This window comes from Cottoperca gobio, chromosome 19 (assembly GCF_900634415.1).
Source record: "Cottoperca gobio chromosome 19, fCotGob3.1, whole genome shotgun sequence".
NCBI classification, from domain to species: domain Eukaryota; kingdom Metazoa; phylum Chordata; class Actinopteri; order Perciformes; family Bovichtidae; genus Cottoperca; species Cottoperca gobio.
The window spans coordinates 3,328,037-3,354,006 of record NC_041373.1 but is presented as its reverse complement, the minus strand read 5'-3'; the positions used below and the strand labels follow the sequence as shown (position 1 = coordinate 3,354,006).

At 42.1% G+C, this 25,970-nt stretch overlaps 1 protein-coding gene across 9 annotated transcripts in view; it reads right to left on the bottom strand.

Moving 5' to 3' along the window:
* The window catches only part of LOC115024383 (shisa family member 6), a 59,481-nt gene extending 34,652 nt beyond the window's left edge, over positions 1-24,829 (bottom strand). For all 9 annotated transcript variants that reach the window (XM_029455881.1, XM_029455882.1, XM_029455885.1 and 6 more), the window contains exons 1-4: positions 24,730-24,829; positions 23,431-24,360; positions 21,594-21,754; positions 13,175-13,276 (exon numbers count right to left, since the gene is read on the bottom strand). In XM_029455881.1, coding sequence (XP_029311741.1) covers positions 13,175-13,276; positions 21,594-21,754; positions 23,431-23,957 — 790 coding nt within the window. In that variant the 5' untranslated portion in view covers positions 23,958-24,360; positions 24,730-24,829. The remainder of the gene's footprint in view (positions 1-13,174; positions 13,277-21,593; positions 21,755-23,430; positions 24,361-24,729) is intronic.
* Positions 24,830-25,970: the final 1,141 nt, after the last annotated feature.

The window sequence follows — 25,970 nt, the reverse complement described above, 5'->3', positions numbered from 1 at the left end:
CAAACGCTGGCAGGAAGCAGGTATAAGATACATCAGTACATTACTCTTTTACTTATAATTTCAACCTAACGGAAGTTATTACATTTAATGGAGGATTTAAGTGGCCATAAGTGATTGGAGCCCTGTGGGGTCACAACACCAGCTAAAAGCATGTTGGTGTGAGCGCTACCGCTCCATACTACTTACAGCTACATAGCTTTCAGTCTCTGAAGAGGGAAAACAAACAGCTAGATAGCTTTGTAAGCACTGATCCTCACTATACTTGCTGTGTATGCTATTTCAAAACCTGATGAGTTATTGTTTGTCCAGCATTAGCCTATAGACAGTAGGATGTCTAGTTAGCGTTAGCTGCTTCTTTCAGCTAATGTGATGTGATGACAAATGGCAGAACTCACAGTACACTGTTCTGTGATTCAAATGCAGACCGTACTGAGGAGTACGAAAACATCAGCCTGCAGAGATATGTATATACTATTTAATTTCAATACCTACATCACCAGTGGTACCAAAGATGAACACTAATTTAGGGATTGCTGTCACTGACGAAAAGTAATTAAAACATATATTTCTTTATTTTGATAATGACCAAATATGTAAACAAGCCAAAACAGCAAAGACACACACACAGACACACATATACTGTATATATGGATATATATCCATATATACTATTTTTTATTTTATTTTTCTTAGCAAAAATTAGTTAATTTCAGTGCAGCTTTGCTATAAAAATGGTAGTCCATATTTACACATACACACTGACGTGACATTGCAGTCCCAGTCTAGAGCTTCTGAAACATCCCTGTCTTGCCTCTAATACTGTCAGCATTGCTGGGGGGTTTGGAGTGGCGTGCAAAATAAAACAGACCAGTCAGAACACTATATCTCCAAAGGAAAAGGAGCGAGAGACTGGAAGCATCTACACACTGAATATCCTCTGTTTTAGGCCGGCATATGGATGTTTCAATTCTGCCATATGTGCCTGAGGGGAATTCTCCCTTGAGCTAGCTCTTCCTCTTTCTTCTGCTCCTCCTCGGGGATCTCTGGCCCCCTCCACCACCGCTTCTGTCATCCCAGGCATGCTAGCTGGGAGCTCTTTCTTCACTACATCCTCCCCTGGCTTCTGTCACCAACCGCTGTCTGAGTGTCTCAGCTGAGTCCCTAACTCCCCGGGGCTCCCGCTAGCTCTGCAGTGCACTGTGCCAAATGTGAGGTAATTAAGACACAGAAAACTCTTCCACTCAGTTGGGAAGAGGATTGAAAAGCCCATATCTGTCAGAAGCGGCAGCATGCTGTTAATTTTGCCTGATTTGAAAGCGCTTCAAGGGTGTGCCAATTACTATGTGCATATTCTATAGGCAGCGGCATGTGGCTGGCATGGCAGGAATGTGCAATAGTCTGGAGAAAAGAAAGGTTGGTTTGCATCTTCATTATGTTCCTCCGCTGCCAGAAAGCCCTAAAGTACCAGTGTGCTACATATTACTATCCCTAGATATTCATAATGTTCATAATTTATTCAATCTTTAAGATTTTTTAATGATCTTTTAAATTAAGATATCTGCCCATATCTGATAAGGTTAAGGTTTCTCCCTGATCAGAATACATCTTAGCTCTTTAACAACTAAATATGTATATTGTACTTTACTTAGAGTATGGTACTTTACGTAGCGTGTTGGATTCTTCTTCTACCCTATCAGGCAACTATTTATCTATTTATTTTTTAATTGTAGTTTAATAATCAATAAGCAAGCCTTTGAAACAGGTTTGAGTTGTGTATTTTCATTCATTTGTAAAACAATATGCATTCCAATACCTGAAGATGATAATATAACTGACAAATGCAATGCTTGATGTTCACTGTGATTACACAACTGAAGCAACGTTTGGCAGTCTGGTCATACTGTAAATGTTTAATGGTTTGCATATTAAATAGCGCTTTTCTCAACACAAGCTAGCATTAACCCATCCACACACACATTCATACACTGGTGCCACCCATTAGGAGGGATACACACAGAGTCTCAGCCATCAGGAACAGTTTGGGGTTCAGTATCTATGGCTACCACTCCAGGCAGCCATTGGTTTCCATTCATTGTTTTATATTATGAATGTAAACAAATGTCGCCAGTAAAGTTTGGGGGAAATTAATTCCATCATTCCAAAATATGAATTCCATTTGAAAATGTGTCAACCGTCAAGCTAACAGCTAACTATGTTTTGATAAATATATATAATTTGTAGTACATGGGTTATAACATACACAACCTCTGGTAAGGTCCTTTAAAGTCTCCTCGTAACAGAAAGTATAATGTCAGTAAATAACACCTCAGCTAACAGTAACACAGTTACGTCATGCATAGATTTGTTCCGGTTGATTCATTATGAAGCAGTGTGAGTGACTCCCCCTCCTGTGTTTTCACACCTGTATCATATTCCCTCCATGCCTCACTCAGCGTGGGGTTAACAGGCTGGCTCAATATATGCGAGAGCCCCTCCCTTCATCCGACACTCCGACTTCCCCAAACCCTAATGGCTCTAGGGAAACTTCATTATTTATTGCTATTGAAGGGGCCTTTCAATTATAATACCTGCGCCCCCCACTGGCTATTACCTAAGAGCCAGGGCGTGTAGATTGAATTCCTGTAGCTTCTATCAGTGATAATTCAAGCGGGAAATTTCATAAAATCTGAACCGGTGACAAAGTGGAGGCAATTTGGCACTGTGGTCAGAGAGGGCCGGGAACGGTTAGGCGTAATGTCCGGTGGGGGAATGGAGTCCGTGACAGCTGAGAGAGATGTAGAGATGTAGACATCACTTTGATTTCTCTCCTCTACCAGCAGCTCATGGAGGAACTTCATCAGCCCAACAGAGCTCCTCTCAGCATGTCAAGTCTCTCACCTCTCGTGTGATTTTTCAAATTTGATCCAAGTTTGACAAGGTGTTGATCCCTCGTCCCCTCGGCTTGCGTGTTGCGTGAAACAACAGTGTGAAATGGGTGCCCAGGAAAACACCACCTACTTTATGAAGAGGCAGAGAGACTCAGCTTGTTGTTAAGTATATTGCAGAGATAATAAAGAGGTACGTTTAAAGGTTCGGTCGTTCCGGTTCAGCGAATTGGATCATCACTGCGCTAATTTACTGAGAGCAACAAGCAAAAGGTGTCTCATAATGGTGTATCATCTGTGAATGCAAATGTAGCTTATTGTTTAGGTGCTCAGTAAACAATTGCCCACTGGAGATTGATAATGATTACTGATTATAAAGACAAAAGGAGACATTTATCAGCCTCAACAAGTCCTGGGCTGCTAAACAAACAGCTGTTGGTCTATGCAGGGGGGTCTGTGTGTTTGCATGTAAAAAAGATGGATGTGCACCTGTATTACTTACATTAAGGGGGCAAAAAAACTGGTCCCCACAAAGAAAAGTACGAGGGTTAAGACTATGGTTAATGCAAGGGTAACTCAAATGTGCATGTCTTAACTTTAGAGATGGAGTGAACATAGAAGACTACCTCTGTCCCAACAGACTCAATACAAGCTCCTAGCATTTGGCCAGAATCAATCAAAACACAAGAAAGACTGACAAAGCAAATTCAAACCAAACCCTGCCTTTTCAATTTTTCATCTGCTGGAAATAGATTTGGAGATGGATCCCAACCCAGAGCAGATAGGTTTTAATTTGATCCCTCCCATGCATCATTTGCACAATGCAACTGGCAGTCATAGTTTGTGTGCTCTGAATAGCAAGTCTACATTCAAATTCTGCACAGAATACAACATTTTCCCCTTCCTGTACAACAAAAGGAAATCATTCCATTTGTTTTCCCACACAATGGCCTCTGGATAAGAGTAATATGAGGGTGGGGGAGGATGGAGGAAAAACGACCAAGTTATCTTCCTTTCCCAGTCTTCGTCTTATGAATAATAGATTACAGATGAGAGCGGGAGTTTGCCTTGCAGCGAGGTGGGTATAAAGCTGCTCGAGGTCAGCCGGCAAAGCCAAGATCAGTTTTTTACTTTCTAAAACACTCGGAGAAGTATCCTCAAAATGCCCTTAGCATGACTATATATAATAACTGTTTTATCACTCCAAGCAACTATGTGAAGGACATGGCGCTTCAACACACAATGTCATGCTTTTCAATATGATAAACAGCTTGGGCCAGCTATTTCTGGTGCTTGTCTTGCTGAAGATTTGGCAACCCAAACTGCGGAGCGTTCTGCTGTCGTGCACTTAACACATTTTATCCCTCTTTTTCCTGGGCTTAGCCGCCTTTATGCTTCTTGTGTTGGACTCTCAGCTGGCGGAGAACGACAATGGCTGACTAGCAGGTTAAAGGTACTCTGAGAACACACAAATCCAAATACCTTCCATTGTGTAATTCAATAAAGGAAGTGAGGACTGAGAGGCATCTTAAATAGGAACGGTTGAAAGAAAAAGGCTGTTTGATTCGAAGGCTGGACACATTCCTTTTAGTGGATTAACAGCTCTCAGATCTGCGTCCATGTCCTTATCAGAGAGCGTGTTGACTGCTCACGTTCGGTCATAAAAGAATCAATTAAAACTAAACATTGGATTCAATTCCCATTGTGTACGTGAAGAAGAAGAAGAAGATGCAGAAGAAGAAGAAGAAGAAGAAGAAGAAGAAGAAGAAGAAGAAGAAGAAGAAGAAGAAGAAGAAGAAGAAGAAGAAGAAGAAGAAGAATACCCCAGTGGGGAGAAGCTTGAAATTCAAAGAGTGGGAAAAAAATCAAAACACAATTTAACTGCTCATGCCAACTTCCTTTCATCTGCTAACGTGTTCACGAAGGAAGACAAAATGGTCGACAAGAATGGATATTTGGGGCAAAGTTCACAAGTTTTATTTCAGAGCAGGCTGTGGCATTTTAAGTCATCTTATCAGTTCATGGTGTCCCTGCAGAAGTGAAGGTGGGGAAGCAGGGGGCATAGAAGGTGGGGATTTAAAGTTGTTAAATGTTCTTTAGGGAGTCGCTCCCAGGGAAAGAGTTGGAGGACAGAAACTTTGATTTCCACACGCTGTTTGTTCTCCTCTTAAAGGATGATAAATACTGCCTCGTAAAAAGGAGTTAATGATTCACTTCTTTAATTCGACTCCAAAAGAAAGTCTTTAAACAACTGGAGGAAGGCCTAATACATTATACAGTTTCATTAAACATATATAAGATAAACATCCTGAGCTTGCTTAATAAACTGAAGCTGCAGTAGCAACCCACAGATGTGATGTTTCAGCACATGGCGGATTCCAGATTCATCTGACTCCACTCCACTTTATTTGTGTACAGGACCCCGCTGATCAAAGATGATGAATAACAAATCTTAAGGAGGGAAATTAGCATGAAAAAGTCCTCGCATTCCAACTGATGCATAAAATATCTGCACTTACTTTAATGAGTGGCGATAAAAGTTGCCATGCTGTGCGGTGGGCAGCATCTTGATTGATGCTGCACATTAAGAGTATGCTACCGTGCACAAGCAAACATCACAGCAGCCTTGTCAGCCCATTGTCCCCAACTAGCTGCCTGCAAGGACTATCTATGTCTCCTGACATTTTACCTGCCAAACTCCTGCTCTCAAAATCCCTGTTCTTCTTTAGCTTGCTCACTTTTTACTACTCAAATTGTCTGTCTGCGCTACATTTCTTGCATACTCCCTTCTCTCTTTGAGATAAAAGCCTTCGTTCTTTCCCTCCAGCATCCCTCTCTGCCAGACAAATAGCTCAACTTGTTTCAAAGTGGCCACAACAGAAGGACAATGATAAGAGAGCTGTCTCGCAACTGTCATTTCCTCCGTCTGCCCCCACATCTTACATCACTGTAATTGACTGCAGTGTATCTGGATGTTCTGTTGTTCCTCGGGATACCCGAGAGTCTTGTCAGGAACTGTAGGGCGGCTTGTCATTTACTGTTTTGGAAAATGCTACAAGGTGTGTTGCTTGTGATTATTTCTCAACACCCAGAGATAGTCGTTAATTTAGTCCTCTGCTAAAGGACACCAAGGATTGCTACTGCGTTGTGTAAATGAGGGTGAAGAAAACTGCAATTAAGTGTCAGCAAGTCACTCTTTACCAACTATTTATTTTCCGCTCCTGTCGGCTCTCCGCTGCAGCTCAATGTGAATGATAAAACAGGCACGTCACTCTCTCTTACTTCCTCTATCAACCCCTAACTGAGCACACATCATGTTTACCAGTAAAAAGAACCTCCTTTCTTCTTTTACATATAGTAGCACAATCTCTCACCCCTGGCATCACCTGCATATTCAGTAGAGGCATCTCCATCGACAGGGCAAAGGATCGAGATGTCCGGTCATCTCTCTGTATTGTATGCAAGAGAAATCTACTAATGAGTGCCACGGCCCTGGCCCCGCTCTCTCCAGGACGTTATTAGCACTTTCTTATTGGTTATTCTGCAGAGTGCTTAGCCAGCAGGTCAGCCGTGCCACCTCCCCTGAACCTGACCATCAATTTGTATGAGCAAGTACACTTGTGCCCTATAGGAGCACGCTGTCAATCAAAAACAGCCACGAAGCGAAAAAGTGAGCAGCTTGGCCGAATCTTCAGCCACTAAAAGTGATTTGGGGGCACAGATTGTTCCCTGAAGTGGGACCTGGGTTCAAAAGGTTTAAAGAGGAAGTTCTGTCAGTGAGAAGAGAAGAAACCGTTGGGAGGACACCAGTGGTGTAAATACAGGTTCAACACTTCTGCTGGCAAACACCAACATCTATATAACCATAGGATAATTCATTATTCTTTAATAACACTTATTCTTATGGGAGACTTCTATGATGTGTAAGGTGATCAACGGAGGACACCTTTCAGCATCTTCAATCATTTAGAAGTATATAACACAGCTAGCAACTATTTTTAATAGCAACGGTAAAGATTTGAAAGTTACCTTTTTCTATATACTATATATATTTACATTTAAAGCAATGCTTCTTTTCTTTAATATAATCAAAGTTAATCCTCAGTTTTTATTTGCAAATGTTTCATTGTCATAAAGAGAGGGGACAAGAAGCCGATGTAGCTGTAGTAAAATAAAAAGTATGGGCGCTGTTATAATGAACCCTGTGAGGGCGGAAGGGGATAAATGAACCTGGTTAAAGATTAACCCCCTGTCTGCGGGTTACTCACGAGGTAGGGATCATTTCATTGGTCAACACCACACCTGGCATTCTATTGGTTGGGGAATTTTGACAGGGTTATTGCACAAAATAAATCCAAGAGCAGAGGAGAAATCTGAGAGCAGACGTTTCAAGCGCGCACAGAAGTGACGAGTGTGAGGAGAAGGGCCGAAGATGGAGCGCAGGAAATCTGTGCAAGCAACAATATATCTGAGTGCAAGAATGCAGTTTGAGGAGAGGCAGAGCAAATCTGAGCCCGAGCAGAGGCTCTGTGAGTGTGTAGTTTAGTGTGAAATCAAGGAGTTATGCTCTCAAATTGAAAAACATGCTCTTGAATAAAGATAATAAAAAAGCTTCATAGTGTATTTGCACGTTTATGGCTTAGCGCAGGCGTTAACCAAAGTCCGGCCGGGTGGACTAGGTTTGGCAATTTTCGACAGAACCGCTGATCCAAATAACTTCCTGCACTCTCTCGGGTCCTCAGCCACAAGCACGTCAAGCGTGAAGAAGATCGGTCCGAGAGTTGGCAAGATAATTTTGAGACCATTTTTATACATACTGTGGATATGCATCATAGATATTATTTATTATAAGTATATATTTATTATACAGTGTAAAGAGGAGGGTAAAAAGGATTTGCAAATCTCAATAATGCAACTAAAAACTGACAAAGCACCTCACACGGGCCTGTGAGTCAGAAGAAACTCAATTTTGCATCAGCGATTTCATTTTCCATCTAATTTTTGGTGGTCACCGTATGAATCAGTTCCTGTCTGGGCTTGTTTCTCCTTATGTAGCTTTAACAACACCAAAGGTTTTCACAAGTGGATGTTTTCATCTTCTGCCTCATCAGCCTGGAGTGTTGATTATACAGGCTGGAAATGATGATACTGCCTGTGGGCTTGTTGTTCCACAGCATCTGATTCATTGGGAGGAACAGGAGATGACTGTTTCACAATCAGAGGGAAGTACTGAGACGCAGAGAGGCTTTTTATACCCTGTTATCAAGTTCTTCACAAAAGGTAAACAAAAAGGACAAATTAGATGCAAACCGCTCGTACGCAACAGAAGAACCAAATGATTGCTGTTTGTTTTGATAGATCCTCTTTTCTCACAAGTCCTTTCCCTTGATAGTCCCTACGGCCTCTTAGTACTGCACGGTTGTACAGTACAACTTGCTACAAAAGGAGCACACCAATTAGTGGCTCTTGCACTCATTAATGTTCTGAATTTGCAGAGTAAATAAAAGTTCTGTGATAATATCCCTCGCTTATTCTGCTGCTACATCACCATATCCAGCATTCCAGACACATCATATTCAGAAAAACAATAATTGCCTGCCATGAAAAACAATTTGACCTCCTCCACAGGGCAGAATTAAAAATTGGGCTTAGCAAGGTAATGAAGTATGGCACACGCTAAGTCAAGGATGGAGGCTTTGTCTGAAGTAATCACTTCTCCGGATGCTGTGGCTTGGCTGCCTTTCATATCAACAAGACTGACATATGGAAAAATAATTAAAATGGATGCATTCAACCAATAACAGCAGAAAAGCTGCATTTTTAATACACTATCAAATTGGTATGCTGGCTGTCAATCCACTCTCCGGTTTTAGGCAAAACATTCCAATCAATCAAGGTGTTAGAGTTGTAATCCAGCTACACCGATGGCATTCTCAATCCCAAGCGCCCGCACACGGAGCTTTTCTCTCCTTAAACACAGAAATATGTGCGACAATGTGACAGTGATTTACAGGGCAGAGTTTCGCTCGCTGACAGTGAGTGAATAGAAAAGTACACTGCAGTTCTTCTGTGACAAGAACAATTAATATAAGCCTGCGATTGGGCTTCAGTTTGTGCAAGGCTACAAGCGATGATGTGGTGTAGCGCTGCATCACCGCTGTCAGCAAACAAGAGAAAGCAAAGTTACTCCGGCTCCCTCTTATCTATCTTCTGAGATCATGTTTCCAGAGAACTTTTATACAATCACTGGCAACTGTGAAGCTTCAAACTGAGTTCTGCAGTTTTTACACCCAAGGCAGTGTAGCAGTGCAGTCCAATCTGACAGCAGTACACACACACACAACAGATCAGTGAGGATCTTCATCGGTTTGGCTCAGTTTGACAGAAACCTCAACCTTCGGACATCAGAATACAGGAGCAATGCAATCTGTGAGCAGGTGCATCGATCTGGACAGATGGCTGAGGGACAGGAGCAAGGTAAGCAGCTGTGGATGCTGAATAAAGTTTAGCATTTGTAAAAGATTCACTTTGGGAAAACAATAGGCTGAATATTTGAAAATGTGTAGGAATTTTGAAAAACATTATAAAGAAACAAAAGTGACCTCATGTGTTCCCCATTAGAACACATTCACTCCAAATCAAACCCCACTGCAGCCAGTGTTTCTAGATGTTCATGGACTTTGAGCAACGTGAAAACATGCAGGGAACAGATGGCCACCCACCCTCAAACTACACCCGACTCCATACAGCAGCAGAAGGTTTGGGAGGGAGGAATGGAATTGCAAAATATGAAATGTTCTTATGCAAAATGTCATCGTTCTTCTCCATCTGAGGAGAGCGGACTGTAAGCTATAAAGCACCATGTGAATGAAATGTCTCCTCTCATGTAATGTTACTCAAAGCGATGATACATTCAGACTTCTACTTCACATGAGCTTTTATATCGTACATGTGAAATGTCCTGGAAAAGAAAGTGCCTGCATCTGAAATCACATCACGGCTCTGAATGTTTTATATTTAACATTAGAAATATAATGTGTGAAAATCCCGTGTGCATTTACCACACATAAATGTCCATGTGCCTGAGGATCACAAGCCTAAAAATGTATTTTGCATTTGACAAATTCATGTGCTTTCAAGGGATTTCTTTGAACAGCTGAACTTAATCAACAATCCATACTCAGCTATCGCTGGAGAAGAAATGTTCTTCAATCAGGCGTCTTCCAGTGACAGCTTTCTACAGCTTCAAAATGACAAGGATGCAATGCAGCACCAGGATCTATTTTCTTTTATTTGATTCGAAAACGCACATTTTTAGGAAAACAACATCTGTCGGCAAGTGCTGCGTCCTAATTCCAGACTCCATCTTATCATTATAAAGAGTTTACTTGTCTGCTCCACATGTACTGTTATAGATTTAGTAGAAAAAGAAAGACGGTCATATCAAACGTTTCCAGTATCTTCCTGTCCGTCTCATCTACATCTTTTTTCAGTCTCGACTCTACATAGAGGACTACAGTGTGTAAGATGGACACTTCCAAAACAATTTCATCCAGCACATATAAAGGTAACTCTCGTTCTGTCTTTGCAATAAAACATTGCAGGTAGCTTCTTCTTCCTGACCTTCAATTGTACACTACTTTTTAAGTTGCATAATCATTTAAGTCCACTATAGGGAACCACAATTCTTACATCACTGCTCCTTTACTCATGGTGACAGATGCAATACATGTCCTATTGCTTCTTCACAATTACACAGTTGTTGTCACTTTTCCAGTGTGAACACACACCATGTTAAGAATGAGTATGTAGTATGACATTAGGACATGCTGAAAGGCATTTTGGGAAATAAAAAACACCGCTAACTAGAATGAAGTAGAATGACACAGGCGGAAGGTTAGTATAACACAAATATCCGATCCAACAAACCCTGACTGCAGTATGAGGCTGGGTTTAGTTTCCCAGCTCAGCGCTCATGGCAGAACTCATTTAGAGTTCAGCACAGTGTTGTTTTGTACAGATGTGAAGCATCCAGCTGCTCTGACGCTCAGCAACACTCTGACCTCACCTGTCCTCCCCAAGGGCTGCGCTGCAACACACACACATGCAAACACACACACAGCTTGCCATATAATTAACAACCAAACACACTTTCCATCTGTATAATTAAGCACCATAAGAGACGGCATGCCAAGCCAGAGGACTACATCCTGACTCCTGAACCTTGTTCTGTCAGTGTGGCAAAAAACACATACTATGAAACAATTGAGACGCGGCAAAAAAGACAACATCTGTTTCCATATTCATGCAGAAACAGAGTGTTTCCACTGACTGACCAGTGAATATCTATTTGCATTCTTTTTGTCCAGCGTTGTTACTCTATGCCAGAGCAAACTAAGCTGTGCAAACCTCTTCAAAAATGACAAAGCTCAGTATGATTTTAATTCAACCTGACTGTTTAGTTGCTGTTAACCTTAACGTGACTCCATCTCATCACTGCCAACACACATGAGCCCACACATGCTCAAATCCATCCTACAGACTCAAACTCAATGCTAGGATCAAGTCAATCATTTACTGACTATTTGTAAATCATGAAACTGGAAACATAAACACTGAGCATTCTGTAGGTAAGAGCAATACATAGTTTCAATCAGTCAAGGAGAGAAATGCTGAAGTCATTCTGCTTTTGTGGATTGGAAGAGTGCTTGTAAAGAGACTATGAGAGCGCGGGGGATGCTTTGTTAAACTGTTCATTTCCCTTCACCACCCTAAAGTGATTGTACACTTGTGAAATGCTAAAGATATCACCAAGCAGATACAATACCCAACCAAACTTCAGACCAGTGTTTCATTGATTTTAGGATTCACTCCACAGTAATGCCTGCCTCTGGGCACAAGGCAGTCGAACAGAAGAAAACTCTGACATTGGAAAGAAGAACACTGTTAAGGAAGTGAGGCTCCTGCACATGCTTCACATACTTTTTTTTTTTGTGCAAGACATCTTAGCATCAGCAGACCTTTCCAAGATCTCAATCTGTCACATTTCATTTGTTTTTGCAGAAGAAGCAAAGGCTACCCGCTGCAAGAAAACACAGACTTCACTGCACAGACGCTGAACACTAAACCAAACCCCATGCTGTTGTTATGATATATAAGTATTTACCCCGAGATGCCGCAGTGATGCTCTTATGATGTTTTTACAGAGGGAGAAATCTACTTAGAAGAATTAGTATTCATAAAACCTAATCATTTTTTTTCTCATTTCTCATCTCTGGTTGAGATGTGGGGGTGTGGACTACAGAGCACATCAGCAGAGGGTTTTTTCTGGCTGCATATGAATACCATTGTGAAACGGACCCCCTCTGGGGATGAAAACAAACGAAGCGAAAAGCAAGGAGAGAAAGAGCTAATTTCATGTAAACATAAATACGATGGTTCCCCATTAGAAGCAAATGTGGAGAGAATGTTCCAGGCCCCTGCAGTTCTTTGTGCACTCGGAAACAAAGTCATGATACTTTGTAAAATAGCTTCGTGTGTGCTGGCGAAGGAGCCGCACGTGCCTGCAAGCAACACCTAAATCTGAGTCGGTATTTGTTAAAGTTCATCAGCTGCTGTAATTAGTATGTGTAGAAGTGTAGAAATACATCAGTGCAACCAAACCCCATGTAAATCATGTAGGACTTTACTAAAGCACTCAGCCACCATGAAACATTACAAGCCCTCTCAATTGGGCACAAACATATTCATTTAAACATTTTAGAAAGAAGTATCAGGTAAAGTAGTTTGTCTCGCAACCCCCACAAGGTGACACCCACACACACACGTACACACACACACACACACACACACACACACACACAAGGCCTGATTTGTGGAGTCAAAACGGATGGGAATAAATCACTAGAACTTGGCCAACATGGCTGCATACTAATCAGTGTATTACCCATGGGAAAACTCTGCCCCCGGACTAATGGCTGCGTGTGTGTGTGTGTGTGTGTGTGTGCGTGTGTGTGTGTGTACGTGTGAGTTTAGAGTCACCTTCTCCACCGTCTCCCATCAGCAGCAGTAAGTGTGTGTTTGCTTGGATTTAATTGCTAAATGCAGAGGCAGGAGTTCATGGGAAATTGAATCGGGAAACATTTCCACCTCTGTCGGTGTCTTGTTGTTGTCCGATGATATTGCAAGTGGAACATGATGGGGGTCGCTTTAGCATTCAGCCAGTACACAGCACAGTGTGTGTCGGGGAGAAGAGTTCCAATGAGAAAAGAGAAGAAAAGGTGCTTTACCTTTCTGATGGCCTCGACCCAACGTCACAAAGCCGGAGGAGATGAAGTTATGAAGGTCAGCGCCTCCACTGCTCCGGACGCTCTCCTTCCCATAGTGGAGACCTGTTGGGGCACACACACACACACACACAAACACACACACACACACACACCCGCACACACACACACACACACACACACACACACACACACACACACACACACACACACACACACACACACACACAGTCAGACATGCACACAGTGTCAGTATTCTGATCACTTAATCGTTAGCAACATTAGCAGCAGATAAAGGGGTCACAAGTAGGAAAGTAACATTCAAAATATTGTTTTTTCATTAGTCTTTTTTCTAATCTAAACATTATTCAAATAAGACAGGGACAAAATATCACTTGACAACCAATGACAATGTCCTGTGTGTACGCATGACATTGACCAGCACAACTGATGTTTGGTGAGTCATCCTGTACTCTGCTATAACCCCCCTGTAACATACAGGAATCTGAACAGATGATTACTGGTTAGGACTCCAACCATCATTGCTCTATTAAAGCGTGCACTCTGAACAATAGGGCTGGCTTTATTAAATGTCAGGTCACTAACAAAAAAAAAAAATGTTAGTTAATGATTTCATAAACGCCCACCACCTAGACTTCACACTACCGACCGAGACCTGGCTGAATAGAAATTGCGCAGTGGTGCTCATTAAAACTGCACCTCCTAACTTCAAGTTCATCCATACCCGAGATCTCATAAGTACCAGAGGTGGAATCGCTGCTTCCTCCTCTCATACTTATAGCTGCGAGGAAATGTGCGTCTTTTAAATCTCTTGCTGTATCCACACACGGTGATGCTACTATCTTAATAATAACTGTCTATCAGCCACCAACCTCTAAACGTGGCTAATGTTACTGTCCAAGGCATCCACTGTCTATGATTGTTTTATTATCTCAGATGATTTTAATATTAATGTTGACGGTCAAACAGACTCTGATGGTAGAAACCTAATTAACCTCCTGGAGGCCTTTGACCTCACTGACATTGGAAAGACCCGCCCACAGTAAGGGGTGCACTTTGGACTCGTTGGTATCAAAAGGACTTAATATTACCGCACCTTGTGTCATGGAAGTTGCATAATCTTTGACGTGTCTGCTTTACCTGTGCAACAAACATTTTAACAATAATAATACCCCTTTAGGAATAGTGTAAATGAGTTATCGTTGTTCATGTCATCGCCAACTGAGGATTCTGTGAACAAGTTCAACTCTAAAATACAAAAATGTAAAATAATGTCAGGCAGTTCAACAGAACGTGTCGGCAGGCTGGACGACAGCGGAGAAAGAAACTTCAAATTCGCCATCAAATATAGAAGGAAATGAAACGGACAGACAGTCTTTCTTCTCTTAATATATAATATAGCTGGACTTATTAATCACCTCCTACAATCCCATCAGAGATGCTGTCCACTGAATGTGAGTAATTCCCCACATTCTTTAATAACAAAATGACATTAGTGTCTTAACAAATGATCCTACCCTCCAGTTCCCCATAAATATTACATAATTATACCTTATGTACCTGTGCCGTGTCGCACTTTGACTGTCCAAACCTTAAGAATCTAGACAATATTGTTGTGCAGCTCAGGTCCCCCACCTGCTGCTTGGATCCGCTCCCTTCCACATCTTTTAAAAGAGATTTTAACGGCTTACCACCTCAGATATTAGAAATGTTTAAGTGCTCTCTTGAGTCAGGTATATTTCCTGCAGCACTTAAAAAGCTGTCATTAAACCACTTCTGAAGAAAATGAACAGTAATTGCTGATTATGGGCACATCTCCAACTTACCAGTCCTCAGCAAAATACTTTATTCTTAACATAACTATCTATAATACAGTTGCAATAACATCAAACGGCCTTCTAGATAATTATTCTTTCCATCCCACCATATCACAGAAACAGCACTCATCAAAGACTTGCAAATAAATAAAGAATCTAATAAACTATCGTTTCTTGCGCTCCTTTGATCTCAGTGCTGCTTTTGGCCATAGAGGCAGTTCTTTATGTGTATTGGAGACTTTGCATCGGACGCAGTGGTTGTTATGTGCACAGTGCCACAAGGTTTGATTCTTGGACCACCACTATTTCATCTGCACATGCTCCCACTCTAACCCTAACCCTAACCCTAACCCTAACCCTCAATGTTCTACAGAAGCATAACATTCATTACCATAATTATGGAGATGATTTTCAACTGTACATATCCCTTTCTCCTGATGACCTAGATCCCTTACATTCATTAACTCATAGTGTTAATGACAAAACAGAATTACTCAACGGTGGTGTAAAAGGCTCAGAGACAGAACATTGCAGATCTACTAAGATCTCGGTCTCTGGGTGTAACCATGGACAGAGATCTACATTTCAAAATCCATCTGAATCATCTCACAAGTTCAGCCTTCTAGCATCTATCAAACATTTAATAACTAAGGGTCTTTCTTACAACTCTCTGAAATGAATCTATTCATTTATAACAAGCAGACTACACAACTGTAATGGTTTATTCAGCGGACTCCCAGCAGTACAGCGGCTCAAGATAACTCTAATCGCGGCTGCACATGTTCTTACTGGATCAAAAGTATGAGCTCATTACACCTGTTCTGATCTCTGCATTGGCTGAATGGCTTTGCACCTCAGAATATAAAAAAATGTACTAATTAATAATAGTGAACAATGGCCATTGTAACACCCCAATCAACAGAATAAATGGATATATTGGAGATATTCTCTTTTTTATTCTTCAAAACCTGTCTGGTGTTCCCTGCAGTGAGCCGCGGGTTACAGAGATCTGTAAGATCACTTTTTTGTAACTCCACATCTTTTTACTTTCCACACTTGTAGTCTTCAGACCCAGCTGACATTTATCAGACTTCACACAGCTTCGTTTGGAGACACTAAAGGCTTTTTTCACATCCAGAAGAACTGCCCAACATCTGGAAACAGACTTTGATGTGTACAAATGGTAAACATATAAAACAAATATTTAGTTTTCTATCACTAGACAAAGTAAAGCATAACATCTGAACTAATTGTTCAATTTACAGAAAATAATCAGCAAATATTTTGACAATTCATTCAACTAAAATCAACTAATTGTCTAAATCACCTTTAATGTGTCACAAGCAAAGGTTGGAGGTCAGTAAGCACAAACAAAGTTCACAATGACCCCTGTGAAATAGATCATAGTGTTTGGTTTGCCATCATGTTCTCAGTGGCTTCACTTGTGTCTTTTCCATTGTGTCGAATGGAGAAGTTCCTCATGGTGTCTGATAAGAGGGGTGGAGAAGTGAACCCTACAAGCGAACATAGCAACATGATTTTAACCACCAACAAACCAGCGCTCTTTGAACTCAATCACAACTCTCCCTGTGCTGCTGTCATGGCTGCAGATAGAGTTCTCTGCTGGGGGAATGTTCTCATTCAATCATAACAGCAATTCTGTGTGTGACACTCACACACGCGTTTGTTGTCTTCCTTTGTCACCTTTGTCATTGGTAGGCCACTCCACCACACACTGCAACAACCCTGGAGTCTGAGAGACCGCTCAAAAGAATTCCCCTCTTTTCCTCCTGCTGCCATTCCCAGCTCATTAAGGTGAGGTAGCATGAAGAGCCTGCAGGGGGAAGGCTACGCATTATGAATTTATCGTCCTTCGTACAAAGAAAACCGTGACTTTCACCTCAATGATGTGCCACGGAAATGAACGGGCGGCGCTGAGGATTCATATGGTAATACTTTTTTAATCAGACTTTTCACTGGACACCTACACCTCTGAATTACCTCTGAGAGAGGGAAAATATGAATAATAAGATAATTATATCATGAACCGAGCTGGATGTGGTACTGTGTGGCTGGCACCGTGGAGGTTATCTGACTCCAAGGTCGATTAAGCTTTAACACAGACCAGCAGAGGTAATTTACAGGGTTTACTGGTTTTATAGCATTATCAGATGCCGATCTGCTGGAGTGGACATGGAGCTGTGTACATCATCTTGATAAAGTCGTTGAGGTGGAGCTCGGCATTGCATATCTTCATATCTTTATCTTCCTCTCTCGTCCTTTCAGGCTGAGATACACTGGAGCTTTTTAAATGCCATCTTGGCAAATACATGCCCCTTTTCTTTTAACCCTGCCTCCGCCCTCTCGTGAAACTAATGGTGCAGTGCAATAAGTCCTGATCCACACCGGCTCATAATTAACTGGGACTGCTGCTGGAAAGAGATGCTGATGGACGCCTGCCTCCACACCCAAAACTTCCTCACACACACACACACGTGCACGTGCACTCAGGGGGCCAAAGGTCCATCTGTATAATAAGGGCCAATAATGAGATCTAGGGCAGGAGACAATTAGGTGGGGTCTCTCACATGCTGAAGTGTATTACAGGTGCACTCAGAAGGAAGCTTCCATTAGACATGTTGATGCAGTCAGCATAGAAATGTTGTTTTTAACATGTGGGGGATGATTATCTGGCCAATGGGGAGCCAGCGAGGTCTCAGTGGAGATGTTATACCTGCACACTTTAAACTTTAATTGGAGGGGGGTTGCAGGCAGAAGAGGGAGGTGTGTGTGTGTGTGTGTGTGTGTGTGTGTGTGTGTGTGTGTGTGTGTGTGTGTGTGTGTGTGTGTGTGTGTGTGTGTGTGAACTCACTGAATATGATTATAAAAGTGCTTCTTGGCGAATAATTAGAGTAATTAAATCACAGTTTTTTTATTTCGGCAAAACTTCCTGTCTGGGTGATTCACTAACCACACACGCACACACACACACACACACACACACACACACACACACACACACACACACACACATACACACACACACACACACACACACACTCACACTCACACTCACACTCACACTCACACACACACACACGCACACAGGAAGTTGCATGCTTTAAAAATATCTGAAGGTCATGTCAAAGCTGCTAAATAGCTGGAAATGTTATTCTCTTATCACGACCTGTAATTGTCCACAGCAGCTGACCTTTAATGCTGCTCATCTCAAACTAAATGAAGTGACTGCTCAAATCTCTCCAGTGTGTACAGGAGCTCAGACATATAGATACTGGCCGGAGGCTTTCTAAACTCTGCATGAGCATACGTTCATACGTCATGCTTCTTCTTCTGCTTCTTCTATTGCAGTAAACGCAGCCCCTTAACTCATAATACAAATTGTGTTTGTTTTTTTGCAGAATATGGAGGAAATATTTTTTCTTTCTGTTGAGTGAAATGAGACAGGGGAAGCATGAAAAAATATATTTCATCAGCGCATTAAGAAAGGGTCAGAGAAGAAACCAAGCAACACTTTATCAAATCTTTGCTTGTGGTGTGCGGCAAATAAATCAGCTGTGGGCCAAACTGCATTACTCAGAGAAGCGGTTATTGTTTAGTTTAACCAAAGGCGAACTCCTGTAAAGGTATCTGCTCCTTGTTGTGGCTGTGGGGCGCTCTGTGTTTACACCCTGACCTAAAAGAGGATCTGAGCATGCAACAATGCCGAGTGGATGCAAATAAAAATAGCAGCACTTGTGCTGGTATCACATTATGCTGTCTGTACTCTTTTGCTTTAGGCTCTTTTTTAAAAGGAATATATCATTCTAAAAATGCAGGGAAGTTTTGCAGTGCACCAAGGATACCATGCCACTACACAAGGCATGCAATGTGAAAAAATAAATCAGCATGTGTTTTTTTAGAATTGAGCCTAAACAAAGCTCTGAGGATGAAAGAAATGACTTTGGTAAGGAAGTGATTACTGCTGAGAGCAACTGGGCATCATTGCATGTTGAGGATCAAAGGAGAAATGGATGTCATTCCCACCCTTGAAATAAGTTGATAAGATCCTCTTGGGCCCTTTAGCCTCTTGCTTTATGAGCTCTCTCCACCTGATTTAAAAGTGTCTGAAAAAGCCTCTGGATGTGAAGTGCCATTCTTACCAGTGATGACTCCAGCCAAGGACCCTTTAGCCTGAGGCCTGCCTCCCCACTCTATGCCAAATGCCCATTTAGGCGCACATGAATATGCATTTTCTATGAGAGCGAGTGGGCTCCCTCTCCACAGCACCTTAGAGCCTGTTAAGGCATCGAGCGGAGCTCCCAATTTATATGCACACATTAACCACGCTTTCACCAAGACTGTCACTGCCTTTCATGTCCAACCCCATCAGGATGGAGGGGGGCTTGGCTGTGGAAGACTGAGCTGAGCCGGCCTGAGTTGCGTACTCTTTGCAGTGATTGTGTGCAAGCAGGCAAAATAGTCTCAGTCAACCAACAGATAGACGGATAAAGTAATGCCCGACCTTTACTCAGTATAAATGGATGCAAGGTCGTACTGGAGGCAGCTTACCACGTGCAGCTGCGTATCAGCCCTGTCCCCTGCATGGCCGGCTAGTGACCATTAGGAAAGAATAGACTGATGTAGCAAATGAGCAAGGTAGACACTAAGTGAATGAACGCAGACTGCGGTCGCTACCAACACGGAGCAGCAGGGAAATTAAGTTTGATGGACGGCGATGAAGCAGAAAGAGGCCAACTTTACATGACACACAAGAGCTAAATGAACTGTAATGTAATGTAATGTCTGTAGACCCAAATAAAGATGAAAGTATGCACAATCTATTATTTAGAGAACAAGACGTAAAAATATTGTTGCTGTCCTGTAGCTCTAATCAACCGTAACAACCAGATGTGCTGAATCAGGTGCTGTGATGTTTGGATTGCAGAACTTCACAAATGTTACTGCAGCACGGTCAGAAGTAACCCGTACAGGTCCATAAAACATCCTATGTCACATGCTGTAATGCCCTGTTAACCTTTAACCAACCTAAAGTTCTTAACAATATCTACATACTTACATGTCTGATTAATCAAAGTGCGTATAATGTCACATTTTGTGCTGGGAAGGTGCTCTCAGGTCCACATGAGGCACACTGCCAGGAGAGCAGTAAGATAAATGCAACTATTTCACATCTTTATATCAATATATTTTATTGGAAAAAATAGAAGTATGTGAATAAATCCCTATAGAAGCATAATGATTGGTTTAAAGACGTGTTATTTTTTATATATATTCCTTAACTGTGACTGTATGAATACTGACACAGATACATTTTATGGTCTCAAGGGGAACCTGACCGAGTGGTTTACGTCTTTATAGTGAGGACAGTTGAGGGCAGTGACAGCGAATGAGAACACACCGATCGGGTTTCACCACAGAGCTAACACAGAAACCATACACTCTTGTTACTTATAACAAATGTTTCTTAAAGTAAAAAAGATATTGATATTTTTTATAGTAAGAACAGCATGTTGATGTTTTGTAGTGTAGGGTGGAAGTAAGGAACAGAGAGAATAATTATATTTCCTATGCAAAGGCAGAGTGCAGAGAATGTGATACCAAGTTCTTCTATGATCTTCATAAAATATATTTTGAAAAATACTGAAATATTACAGTAAGAACCCAGGTCATCAGTGTCCTGTGAAAAACGTGCATCTCCAAACGTTTCATGACTTAAGAAGAACAGCCCTGTTTTCTCAACCCATAAAGGAAGTTAGTCCTTGTTCTTAAAAATTCAAAGCAGGCAGATTTAGAGATATTTGTTTTGCACGGCGACATTTCAACCTTTAATGGTTCCACAGAAATCGCATTGTCTTTGGTGTATTCTACCATATGTGTTAAAGTAGCAACAATAACTACACACACTTCATCATGTTGGTGCTTTAACGGCTGCAAACTCAACACCTACCGTTTTCAACATTGGAATATTTCTTTACTTATCCTGCACCTGATATTTTCTATCTGTGTCCCTTTCCCAGAATGTTTTTTGCCTCTTTTGATGTGATAACATCTACTTGGTCGAGGAACCTGCCTGCCCTGGACTCCTGTTTTTTCCTTCACAGTTTTCAGCCATATTACTGATCTATGCTCCATACCCATTCTCTGAATTGTGGGGTTAAATCATGCCGTGTGCACTGCATCTGATTCACCCACTGAGTGACTGAGAGGCCATCACTTCCAGCCTGTCAGAGACTGCAGGGCCACGCTACCCTGCCAGCCTGTAATTATCTATACTAGCAGGCCCCTCTTTTTCTCTGTCACTCTCTCCCTCGCACTCTCTTGCTCAAATCGGATGATTACGGGATGTTAACATTGGAGATTACACTGCTGAAAGGGTGAGCACAGTGGGTGCTCTTTGGAGGGGAATGCAGAATTTTGCACAGAAATAATCAATGTATCCCAAATGCTTTACATAGACACGCTGAGAGTGTCGTGGGCCAAGGGACTGCTGAAATCTGCCTCAAGCCGTGTTTAACCAACAGTCATGACACATTAACCAGTGGATGAGAGAGAGGAGAACTTACCGTGGTTGGATTTAGAGGTGTGAACAGGGGTGTAGTGGTTCTTGGATGAGGTTCTGACTGGTGTGTTGTCTTTGGGTGAGCCGTTCATCGCTGCAAAATTCTCACAGTCATATTGCGATATGGGGATGGGCCCCTGCTGCCGCAGGATGTCTGCAAGGGCCCTGGAAACCGAAAAAAATAAAGAATGACTGTTAATACTGCACCATGTTTCTTTCTCAGTGCAGCTGAACTCAGTTTAACATGAAGTGATAGCTGCTCTGTATTTCTGCACGTTGAATGGCTGCTAATTGTTAAGACAGTGTTGTTCTATTAAGGTTAAATCAGGGCTGCTATGTTTCTTCAATTCTTTTTTTTGTTACGTCTGGGAACATGACGAATGTTCGTTTGCGAGAGAGACAACATTGGATGTGTGAGTATCTTGTCTAATTGGGTTGAATTTGAATGTTTTTCAGACCGCACCAGGTGCATATGGAAGGATGGAGCCCTCGAGGGAGGAGAGTGGAAGAGAGGGAGAAGCAATCATGATGAAAGAAAGTTCAAAAAGTGTTTGTTTGCTTTTTTATGGCATTGCTTTGAAAAAATGAAATCAAATTACTTTTGCAGTGCAGCGGCAGCTCAAAGCTTTTGTACGACAAATGTATCACCGACCGTAACCTTTGCTTTTAAATTAATATTTTAGCTTCAACCCCCCTCCTTCCTGTTCCTTATTGAATGTGCAGCGGTGCGTGCATGTCACACGACCTTGATACAGCCCAACGTTAACACTATCCATTATTCACAGTCTTAAGATTGCTCATGTGTTGAATAATACATCCAATAAAAAAAGCTATTCAATCTTGAGAAAATAATGTGTGTCAGCATTTGCTCACTGATGTAGGTAGGATACAGTCTACAACATGTGGTCCACCCTTGTGTGATAATTCTTATATGGTTTTGCCCCCGGAGGAAGCAGGAGCCAGCTGAGGAGGTGAGATGCAATCTTTCGTCATGCTCTACCATCTCTGCTAAACATTCGAGTCAAATCCTCACCTGAACACACCAGACCGCCATGTGCTGATGTGCAGAGGGGGGGAGTAGGTCGTGAAGTACGATGTTTGACAGCTGGCTGCCTTGGTTGCCTCACGGGCCAAATACCATTTTTACCCCAGTTTAATGTAGAAATAAGTAGATTGTATATGCTGACAAACATATGTATATATATATATATATATATGTATATGTTGGGCATCAGTCCTTCTCACTCCCACACATAACAGATGCACACTCTCACTCACTCACTCTCACTCACTCTCTCTCCCTCTCTCTCCCTCTCTCTCTTCAGACTATACCACAATCACTGTAATAGTTCTCTCTCAACTCCTCCGTAATTATTTTATCTTTCATTCCCATACTCTTCTTTGGGATTTAACATCAGATGCAAATCTAACAGAATCTGATCTGAAAAGTGCACATCAGTTTGACTTTAGATAACCATCTGTTAATTAATTCAAACACATTGTCAGTCTGAATCAATATTTTTGACATAAGAAAAGAAACAACTTAAGATATAACTGTAATAAGTTTTAATATGGTACATTGGAGACTACTGCCTGTTTCGTACCTTTGACCCCTCTCTGCAAAGAGATCTATATGTCTGTCTGTATCACAGTCTGTCCAATCACACTCTTTATATCTAGCAAATGATGATGGGACTTTGTTTCTTTTTCTATCTTACCAAGCAGAGAACATTTTATAGAAATGATTGGGCAGAGCACATACTTGTGCCGCAACACATTGCACGGATTCACAAGTAATTCTCACATAATATATGATTTTAAAGTGTCTTCTTCCCACTCACCTATGTATATTCATTTCCTGAGGCGGCTCTGTAGCTTTGTCGTACGCAACTTTGACCGACACTCCCAGCACTATGATGAAGGCTATGATCCCACAGGTGATATAGACCGCCGTGTTAGTCTGATCCATGCTCGGATCGTACGTTTCACCGGTCGGGATGGGCGACGGGGCGGCCGTGATCACCCACACTGGCGTTTGGTAATTCGTGCAGGCTTTCTGATCCAGCCGGTCTTTCTTGTACTCGCAGCAGAAGCGCAGGTAGCACGTCCCGCAGCAGTACCGGTGGTTCGTGTTGTTGCACTCGAACATTTTGTCATACTGCCCGCTCACGTCGTAGTAGCCCAGGCATGTGTCGTGGTTGCTGACAGGCGCCGGCGGCGGGGTCTTCTGCGGGACAACCGTGGGGACCGCAGTGGCTTTGGTAGGCTTCCTGGGCGCCTGCTTGGGTTTTTTACCGCTTGTAGCGGCGCCCAGCACGCACAGCGGGTCCATGTATATCAGCAGCAACACAAGGTGCCTTATCCCCATGGTAGTATGAAGAACTCACGTATTAGGTTATGTTTAGGCAAAGACTCTTCAACTCTCGTTAAACATGCAAGGGTTTTAGTCTTGTGTACGTTTCGCCACCGAGTCTTCCCCTGCTCGCTCAGTCTCTGGTGCCGCTGTCATGCTGAATACAACTCTGCGTAGGCTGTTGTCAAGGGCATTTCTCATCTAGTATTATACCATGGACAAACTAAAGCACACTGTGACCCATCAGGGAGCCGTGGCAGGAGATAACCATATCCTGACCAGGAGCGGAGTTGATGAGTTCCTGTGCGGGCTCTGAGCGCTCTCCCTCGGCTGAGCGGTTTGTGAGAGCCGCGGTGCGTCGCTGTCCGAGGTGCTGATTCCTGAAGACCCAGTCAGTTATGCTCAATTCAGAGTTAGGCTGGAGAAACAAATAAACCAAACGAACCTCATTAGGTATTATTCTCACGTCAGAGTCACGTCATTAATTAATAAGTAGGCTTATACACGTCTAAATAACTTGACAGATTTTGGTCACAAAACATAATCCTGTTTAAAGTCATTCTTGCAGTTTTCACGACGCATTCAACTTGGTAACATGACACCCACACAGCACTAAAGCTTCGAGATGAATGTGCTATGTTAAGCAACACATTGCCATCGCTGCACTCAACTGAATGTAACAGGACCATTCCTGTTAATGTTTTCAAATATAATTCAACAATAACTTTCATATAATTTATTTTTTCTTGATATATTCAAAGAGTGGGAGTGTAAAAAGCCAGCCTACCTCAGTTAGGATACCCGCTGGGGAGTTGCTCTCCGTCTGTGAAAGTGAGGAGAATATCAGAGCTGTGAACACCTCTCTCCCCCCTCCTCTCTCTCTCTCTCTCTCTCTCTCTATCTCCCTCTCTCTCCCCCCTCCTCTCTCACTCTCTCCCCCCACCCACTCCTCTCCCCTCCCCTCTCTCTCCCACTCTCTCTCTCTCCCCACCCCTCTTTCTCCCTCTCTACTTCTCTCTCTACTTTTTCTCTCCTCCTTCTCGTCTTTCTCCCTCCCTCCGTTTCTTACATCATTTCACTGCTGGCGTCAGAACTCAGTCAAGTATCGGTAACCCCCCCCCCCTCCAAGCAAGAAAACAAGCCTGGTTATTGGCATTAACAATTCTAAATTAAATGGCTGCACAGATCTCTGTCCGCAGAACAGCCAGCTCCTTTGTCTGCGTGTCTTAACACGTGCATGTGTATTTGCATTCACAACTGCACGACCTTTGTAAAGCTGGCTGGTATTGTGCTGCAGCTACATGTCCATGAATTGTTGAGCTATTAAAAGATTTGATCATTGGAAAAAATTAATTGAAACTGAAAGTTCAAGTTTGGATCTTGAACTTTGAATAATACCATAATATATTCAAACTAAAAATAAGTGCATGAAAAGTTTTTTCAGGTTGAGTATTATTTGGATTCAGGTCTGTAATTCTTTGGAATAAATTATTCACTTTCATGTATATTTTGATATTTAGGTTCTTGTTTTCATCATTTGCAGATTTTATGTTTTCAGATTCAGATGTTGTTTTTAACAGTTTCCAATCTTATTTCTTCTTCACTTTCAGATTGTATTTTTTCAGTTTCAGACTTTCTACTGAGAAGGGCGTTGAAATGTGAGTGACAGCAAAACAACGAAAGCTGAAGACCTTCCTCATGTTGCCTTCAGGAAACGTATGTACCTCAATAAATATAATTCAACATTTTCTATACACCATATTCCCGTGATTGGAAGTAAAAATAAAACTGACAACAGTGACAAAGTCTTCGGTACCAATAGCAGTGTAAGAGCAATAAACTACGACATATTCTGCAGTTCAACAGACAGACATTAGTAAATGACGTTTCCCACTTCCACATAGCACTGTGAACGCAGCGTAGTATTCACTTGGTGCTTGAGTCAGCTGCAACAGGAACACGTGCTCGCTATTTTTAATAGATACTAGGAAAGGGGTAGCCAACGCGGTGACCGCGGGCACTTGGTCG